The sequence below is a fragment of the Meriones unguiculatus genome, chromosome 10 (assembly GCF_030254825.1).
Source record: "Meriones unguiculatus strain TT.TT164.6M chromosome 10, Bangor_MerUng_6.1, whole genome shotgun sequence".
Taxonomy (NCBI): domain Eukaryota; kingdom Metazoa; phylum Chordata; class Mammalia; order Rodentia; family Muridae; genus Meriones; species Meriones unguiculatus.
The window spans coordinates 61,272,182-61,286,581 of NC_083358.1; the positions used below are offsets into that span (position 1 = coordinate 61,272,182).

Here is a 14,400-nt window from a genome sequence, read left to right on the forward strand (position 1 = left end):
CTGTAGCTGTTTCTCCTGAAATGAAACCTTTTCTTCTGGAGGGAACAAAGGCGGCTCTGCAGGCTCTCTGCAGCCTCACAGGACCCACAAGATATACAGGCAGGACCATCCATCCACGAGTACTAAGAGGGAAGAGACTCGAGTGGAGCTGTTTCTCTGTTTCGAAGCTACACAAGAGGTTCCAGAGATGCAGCTGTCATTGTCCATGCTGGGGATGACAGCCTGAGTCCTCTGCGCTCCTGGAAGGTACTATAGTAAACTCCTTTATTCACTAAGCTGGCCTTGGGTAGGGGTGTGTGTGTGTGTGTGTGTGTGTGTGTGTGTGTGTTTCCGTCATTGTCTCATGAATAGATATAACCTTCCTAGGCAGAGCCACACAACAACATCCTAGTTTCAATCTGTCATAGACTAAGCACATCTTGGGGGCAGAAGTTCAGAGAAAAGAGAACAGGAAACTCAAAGATAGAAGACACATGTAAGAGAGATTGGGGAAAATGGGAGTAAAGGAAAGAAGACAGGAAAGTAGAGAAGGACAGAGAGAGAGAGAGGACAGAGAGACTCCATTTATAGCACAAGCTCTTTAATCTTTAGTATAAGTTTGGCTTAGATATCACTAAATTATAATTTGGAGATAGCTATTTGGTACTAATAGATAAAACAGTAAGTAAGTTGTCTGTAATGAGTTAGTGTCATGAGCCGCCCTAACCACAAAATCAACCCAGATCATTAGTTCATGTCTCTGAAGAAATTAGTTACCACTTGGGAAAATAAATCAGATGGTGACAGCAAGGCACTAGAGTTGCCTTGATTTCTTAAAGAACACTGGCGACATTTACTAAATTCTTTCTCTGTACCTGGTACCTCTCTAAGAACGTTACTGTATTGTCATACTTCTCAAAACTCTATATGCGGGTACTACTATCACTGCCATCTTAGTTATGAAAAGTCAGAGATAAATTCTATTTCCAAGACCATGCAACTAGGGAGTGGAGGATACCTATTGAATACAGACTTGAAGAGTCAAACCCTTACCTCAGTGACTTTCAGTATTTTACTCCACTTTACCTAAAAGCAGAGCGGACTATACTCCCTCCCTCTATCTCCTTCTTCAGTGTAGAATAAATGGTGGTATCGCCAAGACAACAGCCATGCTCTCTTTACTGTAAACAGCAGGCCTAATGACGTCATTCAAACCATAGCTGCAACAACCACATATTCTGACTCACAGCCCTTGCTTCTGGCTTTGCACAGCCAGCTGTCTGCTGAATTTATTCAGGAAAAATTACACGTCCCCAAAGCAGTTCTAACTCAATATACTATCCCCAAACTTCATTTGCCGTATTTCAGTGGTCTGTCAGTGAAGAGCCCCACAACCACAAGTGCAGCCAACATGACCTTTCTGCAGTATGCACCAGATTATGACACTCCTCTGGCTCAAGCCTTACAGTGGCTTTGTGTGGCACATGAAATCTGTGTCATCAATTCCTGTTTTACGGCTCTCATCTCACTTCCTGTTTCATCTCATCTTATTTTACTCCAGAAAAACGCATCTTCTCTTAGTGTCTAAACTTACTGAGCTCACTCTGAACTCTTGCATTTAGTAGGCCTTCAGCTTCGGGATACTAAGCACTTTGTTCCTCTGTCTAATTTTAATCGGCTGTTTTTGCAATGGTTAAAAAATTCGTGGTGAGTTTAACATATTTCTGTAAGTTCTGTGAGTTTTTCTCATGTTTTGAAGTGGGGTGTGGCCTTGGAGAATCTTTGAAAATTGAGGCGGTTCTGGAAGCAATGCTCACCTTCCTTCCTTCTGACAGCTGCCTCTTCTCCAGCACCCTCCACTTGAATATATTGATTCTTTCTAAACATTTTGCTTCACCAATGATTATCAGATTTTAAAATCCCATTGGTTCAGAGTTCCACTGACAGTATCTACCCCCACTGAGCTTTACTCCTCAACAGAACTGAGCTCAAATGCCACATTATTTTAAATTTCAGTTTTATCTTAGAGGCAGGATTTTACTGTTTTGTGTTTGTTTATTTGTTTGTTTGTTTCCCAGCCTGGTCTCAATTCCCTGACCTTGAAAGGGTCTCTTGACCCAAGAACCCAAGCATAGGACCATCATTGCATGTACCATTCCATCCCCCCAACCTTCCCCACCCCACACCACTTCCTGTTGTACTGCCCCTTCTCCCAAGGAGAAAAAGGAAACTGTGAGGGAAATGGAATAAAGTAGGGGGCTGGATGAAAGAGGACCTGAGGGATAGAGAAGCCCACACAGCAGATAACACTATGGCTTCTACCCCGCCTCTCTATGAATACAGTGACTGGTAATTAAGTCCACCGGGAGTGTATTCCATGCCTCAAACATCCAGATCTGGTAGATTCCAGATCCAGGAATCTACATTTGTTTTTCAAATACAGAAATCAAAGGCCTGTCAACATCCCATCCCAAATTAGATGAACAAGTAATAAATGACTATCCCTGAAAGCTTAAAGATGCTTTCTAGTTCTTAGTAATTGTAATTTAAGTGTTTTTTTAAAGTTATCAAGTTTTAGAGTGTAACAAGTTGCAGAGTTAATTCCTACTATTAAATAATTAAATGGATATGCATTAATTCTAATTAATTCTTGATATTTCAAATTCTCATACATCTTGCCTAGCCAAGTCCTACAACTACACTCTTTCAAACATTGCACTTAGGCCAAATTAAAAAAAAAATTAAAGTGATTGTTCCACATCCATTTCCACAGTCAGCACTAACTAGACTTGGGAGTAGTAACTAATAATAAACTTTTAAAAGAATGCATGAAGTTGAGAGGTATATGGTCGATGGGCCCTGGGAAGAGTTTGAGGAAAGTCCTGGGTTGGTGAATCACATCATAGTATGCTGTATACATATATGACACTTTCAAAAAAGTAAAAAAATATGTATATATATTTTAAAGTGACTGTTTAAAATACAACCATCAGGAATATAATATTCAACATATTTTTCTTTTCCCTGTGAAATTTGTATAAATCAAGTAGATTATCTCTGTACGTTTCACTTTGCAGGGTCTGTTTTAGTCACTTCCAAGCAGTGCCAAAATCGTGACTCAAATATAAGCTTCCTGGCTCCAGGTCACTGAGTTGAGGAACTTAAGGAAATGATTTATGATCAGTTGCTTTGACTTGTTCAGTGCCCGGAGGATATGGGAAGAGAAGTGGGTCTAGACTGTGGTCTTCCGTTCTACGAAAACATATCGCAGTGTCATCATCCAAACATCTTACATGTGTTATCTCCTTTCATTCTCCCTAAACCACACATAGTGTGGATCTTATCTTCATCTTGATCCGTTAGAAAGAAGGCTCCCAGTACTTCAGGAATTCACTCAAGGTCACACAGCTACTTAGCAATATAATCTGGACATAAACCAGGGCTACGTCTCCAGAACACCTGTGTCCTCAAACACCTTTGGCACAGCCGGTATGTTAAAAGCAACATTTGTTTCTCTAAAGTTTTCTGAATGTAAGTAGCACACTTATTCTGTATAAACAGATTAATGCAAGCTTATTTATAAAGTGAGGGATGAAGCTTTGAGCTGCATATAAAAGTTGTTGATGGAGTGTAAGAGGGTGGAGTTGCTGTAGCGGGAGGGAACAGCCTCCATGTGACCTTAGAGTAATGTTCTCAGGAGACGCCCTTCTTCCCGATACGGGCCTGTCTACATGTGCTTTCACACTTGGGGTCATGAACCAGAGACACGGCGCCATTTGAGAATTCCTTACAAGTTCACTGCATCTCTCTGCCTCACCTCCCGGGCATCCAGTGACAGTGATGAGCCAAGGTGGCTGCAGCAAGCGGAAGACAGCCACACCAGCAAGCCCTCAGAGAACTTAATCTTCTCTACATCACTTCAACTTGCAATAGGCTCAGTCATTCACTAGGTCACACCCAACACCAGGCTAGATGGCAAATATAGAACTCCCATCTATTAAAAGGATAGCTAAAACAGCTTTTCTTAAGACTTAAGAAGAACTGAAACTGTAGGAAATCACATAGACTTTTAATCACATAGATTTAATCCTGAAGAGCTTTTAAGGAAAAGAAGGAAATATGGTTCAAGACATAAAAGTGGATAATTAGAAAAGACATCAGCAGACAAAAGAAATTAACGGATTTTTTTAAATGCATTAAAGAGCTGAAGACAACAAGCAACAACTCATGGAAAAGTGCTGAAAGGCTCAAGAATGGGAGGTACAAGTTCACTAAATTCTTGGGATTTGAACTTGGAGTTTTGGGATAGTGGGGAAGAGCTAAACATTTGTATAAGAAACTCTGAGACCATAATAGGAAAGCAAAGCATTGAAATATTGACCCAGTAATAGCAGAAGGTACAGAAGTAGCACATGAAGAATAAGGGAATCAGGTAAGAGATACATAATACATTGGATGGCAATTCTGTCATCCATGACCCTTTTAATCACTGAACTCCGGCAGTGGCGACCACCACGCCTTTATCCTTCATGTAAAATTGGAGAAGAGCATCCTCTCTGCAGACATTTCATGCATTCACATATTTGGGTTGCAACAACAAGGTGGCCAGCCAAGCTCATCCTTCGGCACCCTAACGGAGGCATCTCAGATGTCAAGCCTATATTAAAATAGTTCCCAAATATATTTTTGCCGTGTTATTTTTAGATGATAACAGAAACAACTGCAGACTCTAAGAGAATATCTATTTAAAAAAAACAGATCAAAATAATGAAAAAATTGGAAGACAAAAAAGATAACACAAGAAGAAACATTCAAAATATTATTCTCACCCACAGTGAGATTAGAGTAGGATGTGCACACAGGAAACAGAAACAAGTTTATGAGATTTTTTTTTTGTTTCCTTTCATTTTAGTTTTGTTGTTCGTTTGTTTTGTTTTTAACAAGGAAGAAGGGAAAGCTGAGGGAGGAAACTGTAACATTTAGATAAACAGAAATGAAAATGTTTAGAAGACAAACTCAGGAAAGGCTCTCACCTAACCTCAAACAAAGATGGAAAATAGGACCTTAAAGTAAGAAAAGGAAGAATTCGATTTTGAAGGTCCAAAAATGCAACCGAAATTGCAGAATAAAAGGAATTCATTAGAAATGTGGACTAATAGAGGTAAATTTCCAGAAAGTGAATGACACTTCCACACTGAAAAGGCCCACTGGGTACCCAACAGAATGAAGAGACTCTCATCATGACACGTTATTATAAACTTCAAAACCAAGAGCAAGTGATTATAAACACCTCGAGAAGAAGAGGAAGGGGTCAACTATCAAGAATTACTCTATCAATTTTATCAACAGCTCTTGATGCTAAAAGATCAAAAACCATGAAGGCCTTTCAATTTCAGAGAAGAGAAAACTTACAGAGTAAAACTCTCTACTCACCTACACTGACTCCCTTCCCTTGTGAGGGTTAGACAGACAGACACCTTCTAAGTAATGCACTGCTGTAGAAGCTGCCCCAGCTCAGCATTAAAATAAAATGCACAGAGGACTATGGTATACTTAGGGAGAAAAGTTTTCCAAAGATGTCTTACAATTTGTTGTAGCATGAGAACAAATAACTGATAATGATATAGATACACATAAAAGGAGCAATGGGAACAGGAAAAGGAGTGATATTGAGGCATTATTAATAAAAACTGTATATAGGTCAATGAAAGTAAACTATGATAGCCAAGAAGTTATGGAGTTATATTGAGGTGATAGGAGGGGAAAAATGAGCACAATATAAAACATTAAATTCTCATTGCCCATAATAGGAAGTCAATAAAATATTTAGGCACATTATCAAGAAAACAAAGATCAAATTGAAAAGGTGCCAGAGAGTCTCAGAGTAGGTAAAGATAAAAGATTCAGTTTCCCAGTGCAACTTACCTTTGAGCCATGTACTTGAAGTACTCTGATACTTATTTTTAAGTTTTAAAATGTCTTGTAAGTACAGAGACACTCCTGAGATGTCTAACTTGAATCTAGCTCAAAAAGAGATTTGACCATATTAAGGCTTCAAGTCATAATTGCGCTCCCTGTAAAGCATACATTTTTTGATAGCTTTTCCCTTTTTAAAGATTTATTGGCCCCTGTGTATGCATGCCACATGCAAGTGGGTGGCCCTTGGAGGCCAGAGAAGAGTCAGGTGCTCTGGACCTAGAGTTATAGGTGGCTGTGAGCAGACCAAAGTGAGTCATGGGAACAAAACTCTGACCCTCTCGCAAGTCCAACAAATACTCTTTTTATTTTCTTTTTTAAATTTATTTTTTGTAAGTTACCGTTTATTCACTTTGTATCCCAGCTGTAGCCCCTTCCCTCATCTCTCCCAATCTCACCCTTTCTCCCTCATCGCCTCCCGTGCCCCTCCCCCAGGCCACTGATAGGGGAGTTCCTCCTCTCCTTCCTTCTGACCCTTGCCTATCAGGTCTCATCAGGACTGGCTGCAGTGTCTTCTTCCTCTGTGGTCTGGTAAGGCTGCTCCCCTTTCAGGGGGAGGTGATCAAAGAGCCAGCCACTGAGTTCATGTCAGAGACAGAACCTGTTCCCATTGCTAGGGAACCCCCTTGGACACTGAGCTGCCATGGGCTACATTTGTGCAGGGGTTCTAGGTTATCTCCATGAATGGTCCTTGTTTGGAGTATCAGTCTCAGAAAAGACCCTTGTGTCCAGACTTTTTGGTTCTGTAGCTCTCCTTGCAAACATTCTTAACCACTGAGCCATCCTTGAAGGTCCTAGTGACTCTCATCACGTGGATCTGTTAGACAGGGCACCAGCCCTTCGTTTGGGTGCCTCCCTTCTGCAAACCTTTCATTTGTGATGTCTTTACCTGTCATTCTTGCATATTGTTATTTGTCTGATGGACTCAGGTGAAAAGCAGCTTGTTGAGTTTATTACTAAATTTAAAAAGCTGACTGCATTATGAAATGGGCAGCCTTGTTGCATCCTGCTACACAAAAGTCAGAGAGAAAAACAACCTTGGGACCACACTGCTGGTGTCTTAAATCCAGCACACTTCCTGGATTTTCTCTTTGAAAAAAATTTTGAACCTTTGACAAGGCCACTATTTTTTCACTTTGAAGCCAGAGATATTTTTGTATTTATACTTCAATCAATGGATAGTAAGATATTTCTTGGGAAATAGATACTATAAAAATGTTGTTTAGTAACTGAATAAAATAGGATATACAAAGACTTCTGAGTGCAACAGCTAGCAGACCAAGCCAAACCACTATTTTCTAGACCACCCCACAGGAATTAAATAATGCTCTGAGCCTTCTAATATGCAAAATTCGCTCCTTAATGATGCAAATCCAGGAGGAACATTTATTACATGCGAGTGTTGTTTCAAGAAGGGCAAAGGTTATTCAGTTACAATCTGCCACCCCCGAGAACGCCCACTTGAAATGAAGTCACAGCAAAGCCTTTTCACTGTACAAAACTTCCCTTTTACAGAGATTTTGCTTAAAAATGTAAGCAATTTCACAGATGGAAGATCTGAGCAATTTCTTAAAGGTCGTATTTATCCCCCAAATTGATGTTTTTTTGTAACCTTATATCCTCCTGACACTAGCTCTAATCATTTATTATGCTTTAATGCTGAATCTCAGGTTTAGATGACTTGAAAAGATGTGCCTGGCTGCTGCAAGCAGAAATGTTGTTTGTTTGTTTTGTTTGTTTGTTTCGAAACATGTAGCCCAGGCTGGTCACTGACTTGCTACATAGCCAAAGCTGACTGTCCCCGACTGTCATCTAGTTGGGATTTAGAATCACCATGGAAATAAATTTCTGACTCTGTCTGTGAGGAAGTTTCTAGAATGAGTTAACCGAGGTGGGAAGATCCACTCTAAATGTGGGATGAGGTCCCGGATGGAATGAAAAGGAGAAAGCTAACTGAGCGCCCTGGTGTAGATACAACAGGAGCAGCTGCCTCTAGCCAGCTCCTCCATCCAGCTTCCCCTGCCATGATGGATGGCCTCCTCAGCCAGCGGCTCCAAATAAACACCTCCTTCCTTCAGTAGCTTTTGTCATGAATTTTGCCACAGTAATTAGAAAAATAACTACCACACTTGTCTGGACCTCCACATCTTCCTGTCTCTTTTCTCGACATTCCAAGACTCCAGACTTAACGTCATCATACACAGCTCAGAAACATTCTTAAAAAACAAGTAATAAGATAATTCCCCCTACCTTGCCCCTGTGCACGAACAGTGATCCACGCCACACATAGTACAATGAAACGAAGAAGCGGTTTCCTAAGGGGGAAAAGCCAACGTTAGACATTTACAACTAACAAGTCACACGACTGCTAACTCGGGGGTGGGTAATGTGGTATAAATTTGAATGTCTAATGAGTTTCCCCATAAAGCTGCTGATGATGATTGGAGGGTTGTGGAGGACCACTGCTTTAGGTGTTCAAGAGCTGGTCCACACACACGGTTTAGATGGGTTTTTGACTGTATGCTAGAATCATTCCAGAGCTTGATAGACTGCTAATACTTCATTTCATCTTTCCCCTCCCACTAAGATTGTGATGTCAGTATGTCCATGGTACAGGCAGTGTGTGTGTATGTAAGTGTGTGTGTGTGTGTGTGTGTGTGTGGTGGACACCTAATGTTTTGGTCTTAGTTATTCTCCACCTTGCTTTTCTAGACAGGATCTCTCGCTGACTTTGAGTTTACTGATTCGGCCACACCGACAGGTCAATAAGCCCCAGGGATCCTCCTGTCTCTGCCTCCTCAGCACTAAGGTGACAGCCGCAGGCTACTGCACCCAGCTCTTTCCAAAAAGGATGCTTGGGCTGAAACTCAGGCCCTCACACTTGCTCGGCAAGCACTTCACAGACTAAGTTACCTCCAACCCTAGCTCTGTAACTTCAAATATTTGCCAGGTGGGCCAAATGGGCAAAATAGATTTGAGGACCATTGTTTGAGATTAATTTCTGTACATTACAGAACCCAACATTCTCAGACACTTAATAAAACTGAGCAAGTATAAAAGAAGCCAATATTATAGTCACTAAAATTTAATAAAGATTCATAAATGACAACCCATGATATCTACTAGGATGTCCACTAAAGGATGTCTAATAAACTGTCTGGGTTCAGCCCTATAGCCTCACCTTTAGTTATTCAGTTTAACAGCAGCCACATTCAAAAGATAACCACCCAGACTAGCCAGGGGAGGACCTAAATTTAGTTGGAAAAACATCCAAAGACCATCCTCAGAACAGCTGAGGAACTAACCCCCTTCCCAAGAGTCTCCCCTAGATGTGGCTTAAGGAGCTATTCAGCTTTCTCTTTGTCAGAGAAGTCCAGGTTCTTTTGGGAGACTGCCAGCAATCTTTCTTTAGGGTACTCATGAGACCCTTAGGATTTATGATACATGTCTCCGGGCTACCGCTATTCATCCCTACAAAGAGGACGTTTACAATAGCAAGAAAGGCATGTGAGCTCTTGTGAATAGCAAACTTCTTGATGGTTTGGTGGCTTTCTCTTAAACCAGCAGAGTTGTGTGAAGTAATGTGAGAAACACATACATAACACACATCGAGCATTTCAATAGTTTCCCTCGGTCTTTATGCCAAAAATGTCTTCGTCCTGACAGCTTTATAGGTTCTGTGTTTTACTAATAGCTAAGACCCAGAAATAGTAAAAATTTCTATTTTTCTCAAAATAACTGATTTATCCACAGTGATTTATCCACAGTGAAGTCTCCCAGACTGTCAACTGAACTCAACATGTCTGGCTTAAAGAACCTCTAATTCAAGGTGCTTGAGCAAGTCCTGAATGCAGGGAGAGTAATGCTGAAGGACTTCAAGCAGAACTAGAGCCTGGAGTCAAGTCAGTAAAAGGGGAGAAAAACACAGCCAGGCATCTTCTAATACCGGCAGTTGTTCAAGTGGCCCACGCCAGCATTAGAGATTTTTGAATGAGCGAATGAACCTACCCTCAGTTAATAAGACCTACAGATGGCCCTTCATCCCTACAAAACTTCTGCCAAACTTTTATCTGCACTCTGATTCCAAGCTCAAGGAAGTCAGGTGCTCCTGCTCACCATTCGTCCCACTAAGAAAGTTGTACAGTCTGGAGGCATTTCGTTCTCTTCTGTTTCTCTCTTCAGCTCCAGCTCCTTCTTCCTGGAAATGGCACTCAAACATTGATTGCCCTGTGCTAACACCTGAACATTTTGATGGACTGTGTATGGAAAATCCCATCCTCTGTCTGCTTCAGGCTCTTGTTTTCTTTAGTTGAACCTTCCTTCAACTTAGAAGCATTCTGCTTCTCCTTCCCCTTTCTCCTCCATCCTTTCCTCTGTCTCTCTCTCTCTCTCTCTCCCTTTCTCCCCAACTCTTCAGGATTTCCAGATACCCTTCCTGAGTATACACTTTGCTTTTCTCATTGTTTCCTTTGCTCCTCTACCAAACCCTCCACATTGTTAGGGAAGCAATTGTGTTGCGTCTTCAAACATTCTACTCCTACCGCCTGGGATCAGGTTGGACTCTCCAGAGTTGATGTTCAGTAAATGTTTGTTGAAGAAATGATAAGTAAGTGGATGGCAGAATAATGTCAATCTTTTGTAGAATGAAAAAGGAATGGTCCTTAAGATCAGCAAGACACAGTGATATGTGTCTAGGTCCTTCAACATAACTTTTCTCCTGGGATTTCACAGATTACCAAACAGAAAACCTACCTAACCCTCAAAAATTACTTTCCACACATTGCACTTTTTCTCCCTAAAGTATCCATTGATTTTGAACACTTATTTGAACACTCAAATAACTAAGCAACTTAAAGAGTACTTCATCAGCTAGGAAGAACATTACAAACCTTTTCATTACCCAGGAGACTTTGTGAAAACCTTGTTTTGTTTGTTGGTTTGGTTGTTGTTTTTGAGACAGGGTCTCTCTTACACCAGCTGGCCTGGATCCTGTGTAGGGAAGGTGACTTGGGACCTCTTCTCCCCTTGCCTCTACCTCCTGACTACTGGGAAGCAGAGGCTAATGCCACACATCCACAGGAGGTTTATGCAGTAGGGGGCATAAACCCTTTATCCCATGCACACTAGGCCAGCAGTGCAACCACTGAGCTACACTCCCAGCCCATGGCATGGTAACCCGATACATCTAACACCTTTCACACTTTAGGTTTGTTTTATTATTTTTACAAACTCACATCAAGTAATCTATTTTCAGAGCAACCCTGAGAAAGAAAATGTCTGTATGGATCCAATTTTTAAACTATAAATATTTTTGGGTGACTAACTGGGAACTTCCAGAACATCACTACAAAAAAAAAAAAAAAAAAAAAAAAAAAAAAAAAAAAACCGGCAGTAAGTGGAAACCTCAGGCATCTCATTAGGTCTGTGAAGTTTAATTCATAGGCTAACGGAAGACCTCGCTAAAGCCCCGCCCCCTTTCTCAAGTGCTGGCTCTGTTTTCAGATGAAAGAACTCTACGTTCTTTATGGCACTTCTTTCTAGAAACAAGTTTCTTGATCCAACCCCTAACTACTTTTGCTCCACTTTGCATGTGTGTGGTTGGAGCTGTGAGGGTCTACAATCTGGTTAATTATGGGTTACCCTTAATTATCTGCAGCCCATACCCACTGGCTCCTGCAATGGAACAAGCTCGGCACCGTGAGAGATTCATGGTTGGCCAGGCTCCTGGTCTCAGGCCTGGATGGAGGTCCTCTCAGAGATTAAGGAAGACCAGCAACTTCATCCAGGACCTGCTATCCACTCCAGTACCTCTCCACAAGCCTTTACTGGCTCTCCTCACCAATCCGCCGTGTGCCATTTCTTCAGAGGGTGCACCTTAATTATCTGCAGCCCATACCCACATAATAATATGTGTGCAATCCTATTTAGTTTCTCTGTGCCTCCCCCCCCCCATTATCTGGACCCAATACAAACCCCAAATTGCCTAAGAACATATTCAGCATCAGTTCGGGGTCCCTCTAGAAGGTCCCTGTCAACCATAAAAGATGGGCCAAGGACAGACCCATGAACACACTATGAGAAGTATTAGTTGGCTGCTTGGGCTAGGTACAGTGGCTTAGAGAAAGCCCTTGCAGCAGGAGTTGGCATGATGAGAGGACCTTGGAGTTTGAGTAGAGCTTGGAGGCCTTCCACAAAACTTGAGCCTGCCGAGGATTGTACCCCATAGCACCCCGGAAGGATATCAACCTGGAAGGTGCTCTCAGTCCTATAAGATCCGATGCACTGGAAGATCCAGCCAGTGGGACGCTTATCAAGAAAAGCCGGATCAAAGCCTGCATCTGTGCGAGCCTCCCTGGAAGAGGAAGACCACGGGGAGAGCTTCTAGTATCTGGGTATACTGGGCTCCTGGCCCTGTGGGGTACACAGACAGGAGCCCATCCTAAGTGTATACAGGCTGTGTTGTGTCTCCCAGAAAAGGGGGTGTGCCTGGAGGTGCAAGCCGCCCTGCAGCAGGGAGCATTCACACAGGAAGCTTGCAGAGGTCAGAGCAGACAGCACGCCCAGGTCCTGCACAGGGTTGGCAAGCACCACGCACACAAACATTGCCACAAGGCGGGCTTTCTCCACTTCCGCCTCCACCACCAGCGCTCAGCTGACTCTGGCAGCTGGGTCCCTGGCCTTCTCCCACCTACAGCTCATCAGTCTTCCTCCCTGTATCTCAGGGGGCCAGATGCAAAACTTGTATCACCCAGTGGCCTCTCGTAGGGACACTCAGGCAGGCAGCCAAGGCTGGGAACCATCATCCTCACTTTTTTCCCCCAGCGTAGGGATAGGAGCAGGTACCGTGTCTAAAGGGAAGATGGACCGCTCTCAAGCTCTGCCAGGAAAGGTAGGTCCAGCCTTCACACCCAACCTTCCCTGACTCCCAACCCTATCCTGGCTCTTGGCTGCGAGCACCACTTCCCCACTGACAGAACATATGTCAGGGCTCAGCCACAACTCCAGATGCGAGAATTATATGTCTGTTGGCCTTCAGAGAGAGAGAGAGAGAGAGAGAGAGAGAGAGAGAGAGAGAGAGGTGCTCCAGACCCTGTGAGCTGAGCAGTTTCCTGATTTCTAAGCTCTGTAGATACTCCTTCTCACCACCTGGCAGCCTAGTCCCAAACCGGTGCTTGCGGAATCCAAAGGATTGCTAGAGTCCTAGCAATCACCTCCCCCTGAGACAGCGGGAAGCAGACTTCAGCCAGGGCTGGAAGAGGAGAAGTGGAGGAGGGTGAGGGTGCGAGGGGAGTTGGAGTCCAAGCGGTGTCAGAGTGGCTCTGGAACTGCCTAGGGCAGTGGCCGAGGGGATGTTGGGACACAGGCCAGAAAAACTTTTCCTCCCCAGCCACAGGATCGCTTTAGCATAAACTGAGACTCGCTGGCAGAAGCCTGCTTCCTTTCAAACACGGTATTTTACAAGTCGAGAAGTCAGGAGGAGGATGCCGCAGCAGCTCACCCGCTCCCAACGCCAAAATGTACCAAGGAGCAGGACCACAGAACTCCAGCTCCACGGAGGATGCAGTGGGTGGAGAGAGGGGGTTGGTCTAAAGCCCCTTCCCCCCCTCAGGCGGCGGGTGGGCTACTTACGTTTTTGTGGTGGGGGAGACCTTTCCATGCCTTGTCCTGTAGGCTCCTAAATGCATTTGTATGCATCTGTCCCTGCAGCAAAGCACTAACGGAAAACAGAAGCCAGCTCCGAACTGCTAAAGGTGCAGGTACTGTCCATGAAAAGGGGGAAAGTCACATGAGAATCGTGCTCCAACCCGCAGGACGGAGTGTGGGGTGGGGTAGGGGGGGATGAAGCGCTGTGGGTTAAAAAGCAGCACCCGGCGGGCGGGGAAGATAGCTAGGATGCTCCGAGCCTGGCTGCAGCCGGAGCCGCGCTCCCCTGGGGAGACCCGAGCTGAGTGAGACTTCACCCTGAGGCAGAGGGGGCAGCCGCAAGAGCGAGCGCAACCCTGGAGTTCACTTGCGGTTCAAAGGAGACTCCAGTAGAGCTCTGAGCTTTGGGCCTGGGAGGAGAAAGGCGGGGTGGGGGGCGGGGGTGGGAAGAAGGAGATGAAAGTAGGGGAGGAAGTCGTTGGGACCAGCCTGCGCCCAAACATTTGTCAAACAAGCACACACACCCACTTGGGAAATCAAGTTGGTGCGAGCGGCCGGCGGCAGCTGCAGGCGCTTGCTCAGCGTTGACTGCCGGCCGCCTCGCCGGGAAGAAGAGGAGCCTAGTAAATCCGGCTGGTGTTAAATTTCACCGCGCACTGCCTTGCAATGACATCACTAACCACGGGCACACCTCCCCCCTGCCCCACAGCCTCCCCCACCCCAACGCTGCCCCGCTGCCCCAGTCAGCCAGACTAGCAAGGTCAGGCTGGGTTAGCGGAACCCTGAGCACTCCTCCGAGAT

The 14,400-nt window shown here is 44.0% G+C and overlaps 1 protein-coding gene across 2 annotated transcripts in view; it reads right to left on the minus strand.

Moving 5' to 3' along the window:
* Positions 1 to 14,020, minus strand: part of Col24a1 (collagen type XXIV alpha 1 chain) — a 249,978-nt gene extending 235,958 nt beyond the window's left edge. For both annotated transcript variants that reach the window (XM_060392579.1, XM_060392578.1), the window contains exons 1-2: positions 13,585 to 14,020; positions 8,206 to 8,270 (exon numbers count right to left, since the gene is read on the minus strand). In XM_060392579.1, the coding sequence (XP_060248562.1) occupies positions 8,206 to 8,270; positions 13,585 to 13,640 (121 nt within the window). In that variant the 5' untranslated portion in view covers positions 13,641 to 14,020. The remainder of the gene's footprint in view (positions 1 to 8,205; positions 8,271 to 13,584) is intronic.
* Positions 14,021 to 14,400: the final 380 nt, after the last annotated feature.